General features: G+C 44.7%; 2 protein-coding genes across 2 annotated transcripts; one reads left to right on the top strand and one right to left on the bottom strand.

Moving 5' to 3' along the window:
- Positions 1–815: 815 nt before the first annotated feature.
- LOC124683488 (cytochrome b561 and DOMON domain-containing protein At4g17280-like) lies at positions 816–3,303 on the top strand. The gene is made up of 3 exons (XM_047217992.1): positions 816–1,535; positions 2,428–2,682; positions 2,771–3,303. Exons 1-3 carry the CDS (start codon positions 915–917, stop codon positions 3,068–3,070), a joined length of 1,176 nt encoding a protein of 391 aa, XP_047073948.1. The 5' UTR covers positions 816–914; the 3' UTR covers positions 3,071–3,303.
- Positions 3,304–6,944: 3,641 nt separating this feature from the next.
- LOC124683477 (type II inositol polyphosphate 5-phosphatase 15-like) lies at positions 6,945–15,727 on the bottom strand (the record flags this gene model as incomplete). Its single annotated transcript, XM_047217983.1, is given in 11 exon segments — positions 6,945–7,694; positions 8,483–8,831; positions 8,945–9,068; positions 9,206–9,473; positions 9,566–9,603; positions 9,698–9,851; positions 10,674–10,758; positions 10,870–10,994; positions 12,040–12,844; positions 12,933–13,185; positions 15,223–15,727. Coding segments are annotated over 11 exon segments (3,117 nt in total), but the record flags the coding sequence as incomplete, so codon positions are not given.
- Positions 15,728–18,458: the final 2,731 nt, after the last annotated feature.

Raw genomic sequence — 18,458 nt, 5'->3', positions numbered from 1 at the left:
CAAAGTTAAATAAAGAGGCCTACTGTAGTGCATCCGACTTTACGCACCATTGCAGGTATTGTAGAAATGTCAACAAAATGAGAGTGGCCTACATAACCATTTTAGAGGTCGAAGAGATATGTTATCTGCTAAGCTTGTTGCTTTAAGGTAGAAAATGAGCCCTCCTTTAAAATTAAAATAGTTTTGATCGAAGTTAAACTTTATAAACTTTGATCAAATATATAGCAACTCAATGTTTTTTTTACATGTCAACTCAATGTTATTAGAACCACATGAAATGTTTTTTCATGTTATATGAATTCGATATTATGTAAGCTAATAAATTCTTAAACTCAAATATATTTGGTCAAACTTTATAAAGTTAAGGTTGACTTTGAGCAAAACTAATATTCACCTCAAATTGGAAAGGAGGGAACATGTTAGTGCATTGTTAGTTAAACTTTGGCAGGTCATAAAAGTGATATCTGTGTGCTTAATTACCAGAGTCCTAAAAGGAGCATATTTGTCACCTCTTGGCAGGTATGCACCAATCCAAGCAGGGAGATTATCGGATTAGATTCTGCTACAAGAAGATCAACCTGCCGTACGTTACTGGTGGGCAGTTAACTCGGCAAGTCTCCTCGCACATTTGGTAAGAAACTGACGCTAAAAGAAGATTTTGTTTAACCTTCCTAACAGCCTCTCAGACCGCGTCAAACCAAACCCAATCATACGCCCCCACGCGTCGTCCCAAGTCCACACCGGCCTCACCGCTCCGTCGTCCTTATTAACCGCGCCACCTCCGCCCTGTTTCCCCCACAGCTTCCAGCTCTGCTCTGAACCCGAAAGCGAGGGCCTTTCCTCCCCGCACCACCCACCTGAACCTCCATTAACTCCTCCACAGCCCGGCGATTCCCCGTCCTCGGACCGCAACCATGTCCGCGGTACGTCTCCTCGCTCTGCTACTGTCCGCGGCGGCGGTCGCGGCGCCGGCGCGCGTGGCCGCGCAGGGGGCGTGCGCGGCGGAGAAGTTCACCAAGAACCGCGTGTACGCGGCGTGCAGCGACCTGCCCACGCTGGGCGCGTCCGTGCACTGGACCTACGACCCGGCGGCGTCGTCCCTCTCCGTGGCGTTCTTGGCCGCGCCGGCCTCGTCCGGCGGGTGGGTCGCCTGGGGGCTCAACCCCACCGGCAGCGGCATGGACGGCACGCAGGCGCTCATCGCCGCGCCAGGCAGCGGCGGCGCGTACGGCGTCCAGACGTACGCCATCTCGGGGTACGCGCTCGGCGCGCCGGGGCCCATCGCCTACAAGACGTCCGACCTCGCCGCCGAGGTCGGCTCCGACGGCCGCGTCCAGATGTTCGGGAAGCTGCAGCTCGCCAACGGCACCGGGGAGGTGGTCAACCAGGTCTGGCAGGTCGGGTCGGTCTCCAGCGGCAGCATCGGCATACACGGCATGGCCGCCGCCAACAAGAACGCCAAGGGGAAGCTCAACCTGGTCACGGGGGCCAGCACGGCAGCCAGCGGAGGGGGAAGCCTCCTCAGGAAGAAAAATGTGAGCACTCTACTACTCCAAACTTTAAGATCTGGGTCATCTTCTACAATAGTATCTCTTCATGTTCAAGTTCTTCGTTACTTTTCTTGAATTATTTTGGAATCGCACACAAACTCAAAATAGTAGTAAGATTCGCAAAAAAAAAAACTCATAATAGTAAGGGGAGAAAAGGCACTCTCGACACAAGAACTTAAGTTTAGCCAGAATTATACTACTATACCAAGTCCTAAATTGCTGCCAAAATTAAACCTATTAACTGAAGATTTAGCTTTTAATTCAATTTTGGGAGTTCATAAAAGTATCTATTGAAGCGCGTTAACAGCAATAGTAAATAGGAGTAAACCACGTGATTCAGTTTCGGTCTGCGCCGATGCAGTGGCAAGAACAAGAAGATACCATCAGTTTTGTATGCTTGTAACGGACACGCACAAAAATGTTATGCACGTTGTCATGTGAAAAGCCACATGCATGTGCATAATTAACTTGTATCTCTTGGTTGACTTGGATCAGAACTGACTTGAGCTGTATTATATTTCCTGGTTTGTCGACTCTGTTCCTCACATGGGTTCTTCTGTTCTGTGCACTTGGCATTTTATATGTTGGGGCTGAATCTTTCTTGCTAGCCATGTTTCTTCCTGCCTTGGAGGACTTTAAGCTTGGGTCAGTCTAATTGTTGATAGGTACATCTGCATGTTCGTTCGTGGCATTGGCATAGAACTTATCTAATAATAATTATGTTGTACTAGTAATATAGAAATCGATCTGTCTTAGAGAAAAAGGACATTCACTATAGTTCTTATCGGTATAGATATAAACACAGCATACTGAGTTTATCATGCTGTGGCAATTTTATCAAAGCATTCTCATTCTTACCTTTTGCTTTCTCTTGCAGACACATGGAATTCTGAATGCTGTGAGCTGGGGAATTCTGCTGCCCATGGGAGGCATAGTTGCTAGATATCTCAAGACATTCAAATCAGCCGACCCTGCATGGTTTTACCTCCATGTTGCTTGTCAGCTGATTGGGTATGCTGTGGGGGTATCTGGCTGGGCCACTGGTATTCATCTTGGCAATCTGTCCAAGGGGATCACCTACTCGCTTCACAGGAACATTGGGATCACAGTATTTGCTCTCGGTACTCTCCAGGTACTATCATCTTGTCCACATTCTGAATTTCTCGTAATCGTGAGCATCAGTTAGTTGCCTAGTAAACTTACTGATGTTGTCCATGTAGATCTTTGCCCTGTTCTTGAGGCCGAAGCCGGATCACAAGTTCCGCCCATACTGGAACGCGTACCACCACTCGGTGGGCTACACCATCATCATCCTGGGCATCGTCAACATCTTCAAGGGCATGACCATCCTGGGCGTGGAGCAGAAGTGGAAGACGGGGTACATCATCGCCATCAGCATCCTGGGCGGCATCGCGGTGGCCCTGGAGGCCATCACCTGGAGCATCGTCCTCAAGAGAAGGAAGACGGAGAACAAGAACTACAATGGCAATGGCAACGGCCAGTTGCCGCTCTCCATGTGATTCTTCTTCCTTTCCAGTAGTTGATCAGGTCCGTCCGTGCGGGATTTGATTGGTGTGCTGAGCCGCGTGCGTGCGTGTGTGCATTGGGCAGATATGTAGGAGGTTTAGGGTATTCTTATCTTGCTTGGCCTCTTTCTTTTTGTATGATGACGATTAGATGTGTGTATACTACTGCACGTTATACTGGAGATGAGAGAGGTGTCGATCGATCGATATACGTCTTTCTGTGTGCATATCTTGGTTTGTTTTCCTCTGAACTTTTTGTTGCATATGCTGATCGGATCTTCATCATCTGCTTGTGTTATGGTGTTCCCGTTTTAGTGGCCGCTTTTGAGAAAGCAGGGAGGTGCGTGTGTCCCGGTGGTTGGTGATGCAGAGAGGAAGATACATCTGTTTCTGCCAGTGGAAGCATGATCTCTCTAGAAAGGTGGCACGGGGAGGAGCCAGCAGGCGTAGTCAAGGGCACTGAATTTGTTCCTTCAAGGGTGGGGAAAGTGAGGAGTTCTTTATTTTCAGTGGGAAGGAAGCGAAACATTTCACTAAAAAAAAAATTCATTGTTTGAACAGTTCGTCATAGTACTACTAACTATCCAAATACTCCCTCTATTCACAATTACCTCGCATTCTGGGTTTAGTCAAAATCAAAATTTGTAAAGTTTAATCAAGAGTAGAAGAAAAAATGTCAACGTTCATAATATCAAATGCATATAATTTAAAAACGAAGTTGCTGGCAGAAATTGTTCCTTCAAGGGTGGGAAAAGCACGGTTATGAGATGGTGCAGATTTCACTTTTGTTCAGTGGGAAAGAAGCAAAACATCTTCTCTTGAAACATGGTTGATTGTTTGCTCTTTTCAGAACAGTTCCTCGTCGTACCACAATGTACATGTAACTGTCCAACTAAGCACATAGTGGCCTGGTCTAAGATTGGAACCTGGACGATGATTTGACCTATATGTGCGAATGAGCAAGACGAGTAGTAGTGGCCAGTGTGTGGCTCACTTGAGCCAAGATGAGGAAGTGAAGCTTGTGGCGCTAGATCTAGTGCAAGTCGATTTACACAACCTTTTTTCGTAGCAATTGAGCTGGTGCCAACCGCAGAAAAGGCTTGGAATCCAGTTTGACGAAACAAGGAAACGTGCGCCTAGCGCAAAGCATCGTCTGCAGGCTGCAGCGATCCATCGAGACATAGGTATCGCAGCATGCCAGCTCCTGTGTTTGTTTCCATTGGCTATGATGAGCAGTGTGTGTGTGGCTATGCTATATTTTCGTACAAGACAAACCAAGCTGGACGTCCAACCAACCTTGTTGCATCCGTGGGTGTTCAGAGAAAAACAAATATGAGGGCGAGGGAGTGCGATGTGAGAGCAAAATTGTGACGCTCCATTTACTTGCAGGCCCACTTTTTTTTTCTTTTTGCTTCCAGAAGATAGTACACAGTAACAATCTTTTGTTGCCAATGTCGTGGTGTGATTATGATATGCTTCCGTAGAATGATAGGAGACAAACCAACCTTGTTGGCTTGTTGCATCTGCGCGTGTTGAGAGGAGGATTTATGATTATGGTTCCACTTGTAACTGAAACGGGAAGGGAGAGCGAGTGTGAGTGTGATGTGGGAGCAAAAGCATGACATTCCATTTAGTTGCAGGCCACCTTTTTTTTTGAGAGAGAGAGAGACACCTTTTCTTTTAATCAAGAAGATAGTAACATTTTTAGATTATTTGATATTAACACTTGATGAGGAGAAACCATGAAGATGAAGGTGAAAAATGTGATGTCACTCGAAGCGCTGCCCAGTAGATGCAGCAAAGCTGCCTACGCGTGGCATGCAAAACTGGCCAAGGTGCTGAGCACTACGCACGCATGCAGACGCGGCAGATTCCGGCGGCATCTCGGCTTTCTCTCGCCGGTCAGATTCGGCGGTGGGTTTGATTCGCTCGATGGCGCCGGCCGGGGCCCCGAGTCTCCATCCACGCCGCCGTCGATGCGCCGTGAAAGATTCGTAAGTCCATTCACTGGACTCCATTGTACGTTACCGGCTCCAATGATGCGAGCTTTCCCCCGCGATCATGGCAGAGAGACGCATATGGTGTGTGCTATCACTGAATTCTATCCCGATCGAGGGTACTAGCACATTAGTGAGTACTAGCACACCAGTTCTGCTAAAACGTACTAGATGTAACCACTAGAACTGGCAGATGGAAGTCACAAGTCACAATGTAGTACACAGTTCAGTAGCAAAACGCACACGTACACGCATCATGTTTGGGAGGACTTCCAGAAGTTCTGCCTTTCCAGGTTGGTAGGAGCATCTGAATTTAGGTAGTCAATCACCTTCCAACTCAGGCTAGTGATGGCTTCCTTTAACATCAAAAGCTTTCAGCAGGAGTAGTGGGTCATCCACAACATAAACTCCCGATCATTGGAGTGAGTTCAGTGAGGTTAGCCGAACCCAACTTAAGCTACAACTGCTCTTTATCGATCCACGCATACACCTAAACTAACATGCACCAAATTATGACCAAATCATCTCTTTACGTCGCTGACCCTAGGCAGTCCACCAGATTTGACCTAGCCTAACTGCTCTATTCAAACCGAATTCATGTCCAAATGTCAAAGCTACTGAACAATAACCCATCATTCATTCAATAGGGTTGGCGAAGTAGGTTTTCTTCCGATTCGCTCACTCTCAACCACAGCTCTCAATTCAGTTGGTGGGTGCAGGGGACTGGGAGCTGTGAGCCTGTGACCATATATCTCTGAAGAAACTTGCACTCTTGCAGGTCACACTTTAGAGGGGAGGCTGAGTTGTGTGAGTGTCACCTGAAAAATGTTCAGAGGTGAAGTGGCAACTAAACTAACAGGCACCAAATTATGGCCAAATCCTCAGTTCCTCACTAACCTCGTTGACCCTAGACAGTCCACCAGATTTGACCTAGCCTAACTGCTCATGCTGCGCCCTCTCTGCAATTTTTCAAGCCGAATTTATGTCCAAATGTCAAAGCTACTGAACGGTTGAACAGTTTGGTTACCCATCACTCATTCAATAGGGTTTGCGAGGTAAGGTTTTTCTTGCACTTCGCTCACACCCAACCACAACTTTCAATTCAGTTGGTGGGTGCAGGGGTCTGAGCTGTGAACACATAGCATCTCTGAAGCGACGTGCAGGTCACACTTAAAGAGGGTGAGCTGAGCTGTGTCACCTGAAAAATGCTCAGAGCTGAAGTAACCACGAAGCATTCAGGGGAACCATGATGCATGCCGTGGCAAAAATATTCCAAGGATTCGAGAAAGGAAGCAGTTGTCGTTGAACTGTAGTAGATTTTTTTGTGCATGTGCGCAGTAAGAGCACCGCCCATCCATTTTCATTTTGGAAATCAAAGTATCATCTGAATCCGATTGTCGGTTGCCCACGCATCTAATTGCTGCATATTGTCATAATATCTTTTTGGCTGAAATTTTATAGGTGCACAGCATACAACATAACCCATGTCCACAATTTTTTTCACATTTTTTGAAAACTTAGACGTGCAGCATGGGACACTGGGGTACAGGCGCAACTGGCTGCGAACTGTATTTTCCCAGCAAGTCCATACTCTTGACAGCAGACATTTTAAGTGGGGCTATCAAGTTCCAGTCAAGCCTGGGACGGAATGCCCTTTCTGGAACTGAAAAAAAAAAAAAACAGACCGTCGGTCTGGTGGCGAGGCGTGCGGGAGCGCACGCTGCCCACCCGGGTTCGAACCTTGGGTTCGGTGGGTGCTCAGGAGTTTTCTTCTATAAAAATGCCAACAGGTGCTAGTGCCTGGGTTGGTCGCCGGAACTGAAAAAAAAAATGCAATTCAATTAACAAGGAGAATAGCACACAGAAGCATGTACAGTCTGCTGCAACCATGGGAATTGCATATCATTGAAGTAAAATGTACATTGATCAGTCACAACTCACACCAACTTCCTTTTCTACTCTTTCCTCAAAGATACTAGTTCTCCCACACCACACGTACCCACAAAAACCATGCGAAAAAACTAACTACAGAATATCTCCTGTAACTATATGCATTTCTTTTCCCAGTTACATGAAGAATGGCGAGAACCTGCATATGTACAGAGTTAACAGTGGAGCAGCTTCCCCCTCATTTAGGTAAGAAAACTATAACTTCACTTCACCCCCTATACAAAACTCCTACATCAAACAGCAAACACGAGAAACTAGACCTATTCATGCATGTTCCGCATACGGCACAAGTCTTGCACCTCTGAGCTGCCGAACAGCGCGAAGTCAGAACGGTGCAAGTGATTCGACTGGCTCTTCCTGGAAGAACGTTCTGCAGAACCTTCACTTGATGAAGAATCACCAGGCGGGGCAGTGACGGCCAGTAGATTGGAGGTCGGGGGAGCTGGGGTTGCCGCACAACAGTGCCGGACGTTGATCCTGTGTGTGACGGTTTCGGTTGAGGTGCTGCCTGTCACATTGACCAGCAGAACAGCCTCCTTATCCCTGGTCACTTCGCACCACCCGTTTTGCATAACTCCGTCGACGAATTCTTCTTGAGTGTAGTAGTTTTCGTGATGCACGGTAACTTCCATCGTCTCTCCAGGTTCAATCAGACCAATGGATGGTTGAACCTGCATAACATAGCACATAAGAGATAAGACAGAATTATTGGCATGCATGCATAAGTCAGTAAATTTGCTCATATCTTCACAAGACAGCTACCGAATGGAGTACTACAGACGCAACCACAGTACAATGAGATATAATTTAGTAGGGTGAGCTATCTCTCCATGCCTATTTTGGTAGGCTGGGGTATAATATGTTTTGTCTAATTTTGCTTTTCCTGTAACGAGAAAACGCCTCGTATATTTCTCAGATGAGCAACTGACACTACTGAGAGAAGTGTCAGTTACCATCATACAAAGAACATCAAACAAGTAAAGGAGAGGTTCCATGGTTGTCTGAATTCAGTTTTTCTAGAACGAAAAGGACTACTGTATAACTCCCAAACTCTGAGTCGACTGACGAGCAATGGATAGAAAACTGTCCATGATACAACCAAAAGTATGAACGGTAATTTTAGGACTGTTGGTGAAGATAGGATACTTTTGTGGCAGGGGAGTCATGCTAGAGTAACGTTTGCTATCAAAACACTAGTATAACTCCCAAACTTAGAGTCGACTGACGAGCAATGGATAGAAAACTGTCCATTATGCAACCAAAAGTATGAACAGTAATTTTAGGACTGTTTGTGAAGATAGGATACTTTTGTGGCAGGGGGGTCGTGCTAGAGTAACGTCTGCTATCAAAACACAAGTATGATACAGTAAAACAAACAGGTACCAAAGATCAAGCAAAAGCCAAATAAGACAAACACAAGAAAGCTTTGTTCAAAACCAAAGGAACAAACTGTACATACCTCAAGCCAATGCGGAAAGCCGTAGGATGCCCTTGGAACAAAATCATCCTGGTTGCTCGTCGACTGGCCTTCGCACAAGATTTCAAAAGCAGACCTTTTTGTTCCACAGTTATTGGCTATCCGAAGAACAACAGTTTCTTGATTTTCCAATATAATGTTATTTGTGCTGATTATAGTGTCTGGAACACAATGCGACTCTTCAAGCAAACAACGTATTTTTTCATTAGATTCGATTATTTTTCCATACTCTTGCCTTCTTATCAGCTCGTCCACTCTTGCAAGATCAACATTAAATGTACAGTTCACTGGTTTATGATCACTATCTGTCACATCCATGCAAGCCTCGTATCTATCAAAATGTACAAAAAGCATATTATATACGAAAGCATGATTATAACTGAGAAGGGACTAGAATGATGTAATTCTCTATAAAAAGGAGAGGTAAGTGTTGCAGAATCTTACGATGTAATTGCAGCAACAATGGGACACTCTAACGAGCATTCACCTAATGATTCAGAACGGCTATCTCGATACACTATTCGATCGCACCAAGCAGGTATTCTCTTCTTCTCACCCGAATCATAACCTACATCAGAATTGACAGACAATATTTTCAGTTCTAAAGTATTATCTGAATTCGATACCGAAAAAATGAACATTTAAACTTTATTGTGATGGAACTTTCTAACTGAGCAAGTATTTAAGTATGAAAATAGACAATACCTGCAAGGCCTGGTTGGTGTCTTTGGAATTTGTAAGTTGGAGGAAATCTGACAAAACCTTCACGCATCCCTTGAAACACGTTTCCTTCCTTCATTTGTGCTCTAAGTTGATCCCTTTCTCGAAGCCAGTCGAAGCTTCTTTGCGAGACCATGTCCCTTGCCTCATCATAAGTGATACCATAAAGTCGGTAGTTGAAATCACCAAGAAATACAACCATATCAGCTTCTGCCAGCTCAGGCCTATCTTCATCAGGCTGATTCCCGTTAGCCTGCAAGTATGGCAATATCTATGCATAAATACGCTTCGTTGCAGTACTTAAGGCTGTATATGATTCTAGATAACAGTTTAATGATCACATACATTCACTGCTTTAGGCAATTGGACAGATGTAGAAGAAGCTGTACCGGAAGGGAAAAAACAAGTTATAGACATCATATATAATTAATTACTGCAAATGGATACTTCAAAAGAGGAGGGGTGAGAATAGAAAACCTGCAGATCCATGAGGCTTGTTAAAGTTCATTGTCCGATAAATATGATCAAAATCAGCATTACGACGGGTAACGTTTTCTAGATGTGCAGCAAAATGATTGTTCACGAAACATATTCTGCGATCATAAACCCTAATTCTCAACCCAACACCACCCTGCAAAAACAATCAGCTCGCACCTGTCAGTATACACTGCAGAATGGCAATAGAAATATTGTACATTACTTTGACACAGTGACAGATAAGCAACTAAAGTGATTACTTTCATACTGTTCACATGTTGAATTAGATTTTCTCCGTAGATTTTATTTTCCATAAGGAGGGTCAACCGCCAGCACACACAACCGATTTTATTAAAATAGTGTCATGCCATTTCTTAGCCAATCTCAGCACAAAATGGGAAGCAATAGAACCGTGTAACACAACTGATGCAGGCCTGTAGAACCCAGTTGATTACTATTCCTGCAGATTGCGGAGGTTATTTCTCCTCCAGGTCTAACTATACTTGAATTCTTTGAACCTAAGAGTTGCTGGAAAATTGTTCCTCCCTAGGACATACAGTACAACGAAAACTATAGAGTATTTTGTGATTATACATTAAATCACCCAAATAGTCCTGTGCAGATTGTTGGTTTATGTTTTTCTTTTCCAGCAGAAACATTTCCAGTTATTTGATAGTAGGTCCAAGGGAAAACTTATGATACGGTAAGTGGTAATATGCACATCAACAGATAGTAACTGGTACTAAATGGAAGAGTTCATACACATTGCCAAATAGATATATAATGACTTTTGTGAACTCATTCATGATGAATGAATGAATCAGGAGTTGAAATACACAAACAATGCCTCAGATCTTCTCTAATCATGCTAGGGGGTACCGGGTAGGCCTGCCAACGGTTAGATGAGGGCGAGTGCCCTATCCCCATCTCCAAGCTTTTACCAAGCTTCGAACATGACATTTTCAGGATTGTGTACCTTGTTGCCAATAGCGCGTCCAAAGCCGCATGGCACAGCAGCAGCATCAACATCACCAACATGTGGCTTCAGGTCTGTCCTTGCCCTGGAAATAATCAGCAGTTACAGAGAAGTGTGAACGAACAAGAAGAATACTAGAAAAATGATAACATAAATATATGATGTATTAATAAACCAGTTCATGATAAGCCAGTACCATGCAGCAATAAGTAATCCAGCCAACTGCCTCGAGCCAACTCGGTGGAAGGATATCCCTTCATCAAGTGTCTTGCCAATATTGTCTATCCACCACTGACCATTAGCACTTCCCTCAAGCCCTACCTAAGGCCATAAGCAAGCAACTTGAATCAAATGCTTACTTTAGAGAACTTACATGCAAGAGCATTAGCAATGAACTGGTGTTGTGCAGAATTTGCAAAATGGAACAGAAGCAAAATAAGCAAAGATATAATCACGAGTAGTGTCCAAAAAGGAATGTTGTACTCTTAGTCAATTATTCCTGTTCTCTTATGCATCAGTAGGTTCTTTAAGAAGTTCTCAGTGTAGCATCATCAGATTCAGTGCTCGTATAAAATTAGCTTCGGAATCAAGTAAACTAAATATATTGTTGAGATAACTATAACATTAAAGTCGGACAAGAGTAACAACGTGAACTACTATGCTTGAATGAATGCAATATTCATCCCTAGTGATGTAGCAAAAACAGTAGGACATAATAATCGTATAATGTTGATACTAGTATAAACAAATGCAGAAGAATGCTTGGATAAAGCAGAACCAGGAACATGACAAGGAAATACTAGCTCCCCCAGCCCCACATTTCATCATAAGTTTCTTTCCATATTTTAAGTCAATTAGGAAGCGGTGCAATCAATAATTAGCACCATTCATTTGGCGTGGTCTCTAAAACCGAGTTTTCCCCATTAGTTTGTTTCACGATATATATAAATAATTAAAAAACCATGATCATATAAGCTACTTTTAAGTTTGAAACATTACTGCCACTTTACTGTCAACAGTCATATATATTGTCGGAAAGATTGATAGTCAAACGTTACAAAACTCGAATCTCGAATATGGGGCACACCTTATATACATTATCACGAGAGATATTATTTATATTTTGAAACTGGGAAAGAGGCAAACACTTCTGTTTTGAAAATTGTAGTATAGATAACAAGCATACAGCAGTAAAGAAACAAATTGGCAGTTTAAAGTTAATAGTGCGAATGTGATATACTAATGCAGAAACAGTATTTCTATTTCACTGTTACCTATTTGTCTGCATTAACAATAGCTTCCTATGCTTGGTTTTTTAGCAATAAAACAAGAAAGGTGATGTGGCTGGTAAGGTCAAGTATCTTACACTTTCTTTAGCTGCAGCCATGGCAAGAACTCCAGCACCCATTTCTACCTCTTGCAAGCCAACAACCACCAAGCCAACATCCGATGATGCACTACGCAGCCATGAACAAAGTGAATCAGGAGATGCTTTCTCCTGCGCAACATTCCATGTTCCAACCAGCATTTTAATGTTCACTATCCTTGTATAGGACATCTCCCTGTTCGTCAACTCAGTTCGCAAAATATCATCCAGAGGGCCAGGGGAAGTTAGAGGCCATCCTCGAATACCACCATGCTGGGCCAGCGTAAAGATGTAAGAACCACCAATGGCCATCTGTATGACTGGACAGCTATGTCCTGTCCATTCTGCCAGAAGGTTACTTTCAACATCCATTACTTGAATAGTACCACTGGCATAGCCCACCCACACCCTTTCTCCAAGTGCCTTTATGCATTGAACAGATGAATTATGATACTGGAACTCTTGTAACCAATTCCCGTTTCCATCCCACATGATAATCGAACCATCTGTGCAACCTGACCAAATTGCTCCATCCATTGCTTGAGCCACTGCTTCTATACGGCGGTTATCTTCGACGAATGTCCCTTTTGTCGCAACTCTGCGTACTGCACCACCTGCCCCCATCAAGGCACTCCAAGATTTCTGGAAAAATGTGAAAGAACTTTGGGGTTTCTCTTTCTTTGTGGGTTTTACTTTGATTTCTTCCTCTATAAATTGTTCTGGCATCACTGGTGGCTCTAGACGAGCTGACTCCACTTGGCCGTCCATGCCAAACACTTTTAACAGCTCCCTTGTCCGAGCATCCCTATCGAAAGCATATCAGCAAAATTAGTTCCAAGGCCATGGACTTACGAACTTGAGGAAACTGATGCAATGTATTGACGAAAGCATACCAAAGAGCAAAGGTCATGCTAGTTAGAGTCCAAACTTTTGCTTGACAATGGTCCGCAAGCATGTGTTTCACATCATTAGTGGGCAAAGAGGACATGTTACCAACCGTGGCATGGTTTCTAAGGTCAATATACGCTTGTTCAACCAGCAAAGCAGCCATATGTTTTTCTTCTGGTGTTAGTGAGAGGGACCTAGCAATGGCATCCCAAGGCCATGCCTTAATAACACCCCCTTCGGTGCCTGACCATATTTCACCTGTTTCCAAGAGATTGAAATGAAACATATCAATGTGGGATAACTTTTCATTATTTTTTTAGTTAAATATTGATCTCTCACTCATGTATGCAACATGAGATGAATGAATGTCGATACACAGACTTGTGATTCAAACATCGGCTGTGATTGAACCCATAACGGAAGCAACGAAGGAAAGAAAACTGAAAATTAATTTTTGTCATGGAATAAACTGCATAACTAAAAAAATACTAAAACTCTTTAAATAGGTTTTGAGTAGGCAACCAAGAATCTTATGGACTTACCATTTTGCAATTGACAAGTGGTGATTAGGATAAATTCAAGTTACCAAGGATATGAGAGTTGAACATTTGATAATGAGTGACTGGGTGAAATTCTTCGCTTAAGTTGTAATTGAAAGATTGCTGCACTAGCCAATTAAACCAAAAGTCCGAACTGATGGAAAGAGATTAGACAGTGTATTTATATTTAACACTCCCCCTCACGTCTAGGCTAATTTTAGTCCTTAGCGTGGGTTCGGTACAGGCCGCAGAGTCTTGAACTTGAGACCTCTTGGCTCTGATACCATAAAAGATTGCTGCAGTAGCCAATTAAACCAAAAGTCCGAACTGATGAAAAGAGACTAGGCAGTGTATATTTAACAGTAATAAGGCTTTAGTTTGTCACCTTACTTCTGTTAGTTATGCACTTCAATTACAGTGGTTGTCTCAGGTTGTAATCAGGGCGAGGAACTCGGTGTGTGCAACAAGACTGTAGACTTGTAGTCAGGGTGAGGCACTCGGTGCGCCGTAACGAGACTGTAAAATCAAGCTTGCTTTGATTTTCTGTAAGAATCTGATTGATGGTTAACATCAAGACACCTGGCTGTGCTTGTTCCGTCAGCGAAATATAGGATGCCCCTCGGATGGAGAAAAGCAAATTGATTTCTTCAGAAATTCTAGTAAAGCTAATTCTACCGTCCAAAACTTCTCCGCCTTAAAGCAAAAGGTGCAAAAGTGCTGAAAGCTTTCATGCTAAGTTACTACTTGCTACTACCATATACTCATGTAAACCCAGCTAATTTGAACATTTCAGTCACGTAAATTAAGCTAAGTTGGAAATTTCCAGTTGTCACTTCACATCTTTCAGCAGTGTCATTGCCGGACTCCGCTGGCAGCTAGTTCTTATCAATGACAGAATCTTGTTTTCCTCAAAGCAAGATTGCTATGCACGAACAAAGAATTGAGCTTCTCACCGTACGATGTCACGACCATGGAGGGCACTGTGTGATATCAAACTTCTCCAACTTAAAGCAAAAAAAAAAAGTGCAGAAGTGCCGAAAGCTTTCTTGCTAACTTACTACAGAAGCATCTCTACTCATGTAAAATCAGCTAAGTTGAGCATGTCAGTCACGTAAAATCAGCTAAGTTGGAAATTTCCAGTTGTCACTTCACATCTTTCAGCAGTGTCATTGCCGGACTGCGCTGGCAGCTCGTTCTTATCAATGGCAGAATCTGCTTTCCTCAAAGCAGTCGATGAGAAATAAGATCGGTATGGATGAACAAGGAATTGAGCTTCTCACTGTACGATGTCCTGACCATGGAGAGCACCGTGTGATATCAAGCTTTGCTTTGATTTTGTGTAAGAATCTGATAGATGTTTAACATCAAGACACCTGGACGTGCTTGTTCCATCATCGAAATATAGGATGCCCCTCCTATGGGAAAAGCTAATTGATTTCTTGGGAAATGCCTACCGTCCAAAACTTGTCCAACTTAATAAAGCAAAAAAAGGTGCAAAAGTGCCGAAAGCTTTCTTGCTAACTTACTACGCAAGCATCTCTACTCATGTAAAATCAGCTAATTCGAGCATTTCAGTCAAGTAAAATCAGCCAAGTTGAAGCTTTGCAGTTATTATCTCTTCACATCTTTCAGCACTGTCATAGCTGGATTGAGCTGCTAGCTGATTCTTATCCACGGCAGAATCTGCTTATCCTCAAAGCAGACAATGACAAACAAGATCGCTACGGATGGATGAACAAGGAAGAGAGCTTCTCACCGTACGATGTGACGACCATGGAGAGCACGGGTGCGCGGCCGTGCGCCTGCCACGTCAGGGCCTCCCTGAACATGGGCGCCTCCTCGCCGTCATCTCCCGCCGGCGCCGCGGCGAGGTCCATGCGCCAGGACCGGATCCTCCCGTCCCTGTGGCCCGTCCACACGAGCCTGTTGGCGCCGTCGACCGCGACGCAGAGCGCGGGCGGCGCGGGCGCGGACTCGGCGAACGGCGCGCTCTCCTCGTCCCCGCGGCGCGCGCCCGGGACGCCGCACCCGTCGAACACCCTGTCCAGGCCCCACATGCGAACGCCGGACTCCGCGCCGGCCCAGAGCTGCCGGAGCCGCGGCGCGCACGCGAGCGCGCGCAGGAAGGAGCACACCTGCGTCTCCCGCGGCGGGTGCGGGCGCACCTCGAGCGCCGGCGGGCGGCCCGGGTGCATGGCGGCGCGGCGCGGCACGCGGAAGATGCCCTCGCCCCCGCCCGCGCCCACGAACTCCGGCAGCGGCCCCGCGGCGTTGTTCGACGTCGTTGCGGGACGGTCAAGCGTCACCTCGCCGGCGCCGACGATGAAGGAGGAGGAGGGGTACGTCGGCTCGGGGGTGGGGTCGTGGTGGCGGTGCGGCGGGAGCTGGTGGGGGTAGGGCAAGAACCGCGCGGGGTCGTGGTGGCGGTGCGCGGAGGCGATAGGGTCGTCGTCGAGGCTGTGGGAGCTGAGCGCGGCGTGGCGCGCGTGCTCCGCCTGCGCCGCCGCGTCCCGCGCGAGCGGCTGGCTGTACGATATCCCCTTCCGCTGCGGCGCCCGCTCCCGGCCGTCGTCCGGCTCCATGCCGCCTCGACCGACCTCGAGCGCAGACGGAGGAGCGGAAGGGGTCCGGTCACGCGTGCGGCGGAGGTGGAGAGGGCCGCGCGCGCGCGCCGTGGAGGGAAGGGAACTCCGGGCGGAGCTTGGTGTGACAGTGTGGACGAAGGCCGGCCGTGTGTCGTGGTTATATGAGTGGATGGCTGGTGGACCGGGACCACGGGCGGTCCATGGGGTCCCCGGCGACGGCGAGGCACCGGCCAGTAGGAAAGAAAGTGGAGCGTGGGGAAGCTAGCTCCTCGCCGTGATGTTGGAAACGGCCCGGAGAGGGAGGTTGGTGTGCCCGGAATCGCCGCCCTGAAAGCTACGGCTTTCCCAAATGGATTGGAGTCAACTGTGTTGGGAAAGGAGAATTCTTGTAGGGATCATTGACAGATTTTGTTTATGGAGTACTACTACTAATGACAGCCTTTCGTTGAGCTGTTTCCTTCCTGCTCTGCTGATAATGCTCTCTTTTCCTTTGTTTGATTTTTAAAAAAAGTTTTTTCCTTGGCTTGACAAATGATAATGCTCCTCGCAAGATTTTCTTTTGGATAATGTTGTACACTACTGAGAGCTTTGATTCAAAGGGAAATGAAAAAAATTCGGAGTTTATGAAACTTGAACCAGCGGAGTCTTGAGATTGACGAAGTCACCGTATGCATGCGCCTCGCTATCGACGGGAACGTCGCATTCCACGGGCTAAACTCCTAAATTTTCCATGTTCTCATGTCTGAAGAATCATGCAAATGAAAGAGGCCCAAAACGGAGCGTCGATTACAAGGAAAACTAAATCGAAGATGACAGAAAAAAAAGGTATGAATCCAGATGAAGAAGGTTCTACAATTGCTTACTAGCCATCACTTTGAGGCACCTCAACTCTAATGTTCTTCATTTTGAAACTTTTGACTATCTTATTGTTTTGTCTCATGTGGCAAAATGGGTAAAGCAGAGATGATGCCTTCGAAAATCTTAATGTAACTTTTGATCATATCATGGATTTTATTTTTTGCATTTATTTTAAATTATTAATTGTGACTTTTTTTAGTTGGTAGATGAAGTATTTTGTTTGCTAAACAAACATGTATACATATATGGTGTTGAATAAGTTTTGTGGAGGAAATTATATACTCTCTCCAACCCATGAAACTTGTCTTAGATTTTCTCAAAAATTAGATGTATCTAGACATCAAATAGTTTCTAGATACATTTAACGTTAGATAAATCTAAGACAACTTTCATGGGACGGGATAGAATATTTTGGCCTCTCGACTATTTCAAAGTGCAAATTTGGTATGTGATTCTTTTATTGCTTATGTTTTTTCTTTAATTATTATGGGACTTTCCTTATTTTCCTTGTGATTCTTTTGATTTTATCGTTAATTTCCAAAAAAAAAAATGCTTTCTTGATGTTTTTCAAAGTTGTACTTAATTTCTACACTGATTTCTCATTTTTTCATGATTTGTTGGCAATACTTAAATCTGTATATTGACTAGGTTGCCACATGTACAAAAGCACCACCATATCATGGTTGAAACCGCTTTATGGGTGAAAAACCAAAAATATAAAAAAATGTGACTTGGAGGTTACATAGCCTCCAAGCAGTTTTAATAGAAGAATTTGGGTGTGTGCAAGTAAGAGAGTGGACCCTAGCACTCGAACTTAAGATATGTCACAAGCAAGGCATGTATGAGCACCTTCTAGCCATCCGGGATATGCCTAGGTTTACAAGACCAAAAATATACAGTATAGTTTTGCACTCGTATAATTGTTTGATAACATGTAGAACATACTTTCTCCGTTCTCACGAAGGTTATCTAACATTTGTCAAAATTTAGATGTATCTAGACACTAAATAGTATATAGATATGTCTAAATTTTACGAAATTTCAGACAACCTTTATAGAACGGAGGGAGTACATATTCGCATATTTTTCTAAAATCTACCGAGTATAACATGCATGCATATCTTGATCAATTCTTACCACTGTCCTCAATTTTCCTTCCATTCTATGCTTTGCACACACTTCATAAGTGTTGCACTTATCCACCTCATGCAAGTCCCGCCGATAAATTACAAGATGAGAGAGGAAAACAAACCTTTCTGTGAAGTGTAAAGCATGTGAGGAAGGTCACATGACTTTATCTAACCTTAGAAACGAAGGATAACCACTCTAGACTTGGCCGAATCTGCCTACACTGCCACATCGCTCGATCAGTACACATGTAAGCCGAAACATACTTTAGGCTGCTAGATAGGCTCGTGCCACGGTTTCTAGACCGGGTCTAGTCATGTCCTGGGCGAGAGGGACCGGTCGTCCATTTTGTGGTGGGCACGCACGACAGTTCAACTTTTTTCCGCCTGGCCACTCTCTTTCAGTAGCCCATGATGTACTG

Source organism: Lolium rigidum, chromosome 1 (genome assembly GCF_022539505.1).
Source record: "Lolium rigidum isolate FL_2022 chromosome 1, APGP_CSIRO_Lrig_0.1, whole genome shotgun sequence".
Lineage (NCBI taxonomy): Eukaryota > Viridiplantae > Streptophyta > Magnoliopsida > Poales > Poaceae > Lolium > Lolium rigidum.
Note: the sequence above shows the minus strand (reverse complement) of the source record. Positions and strands in the feature narration are given on the sequence as shown.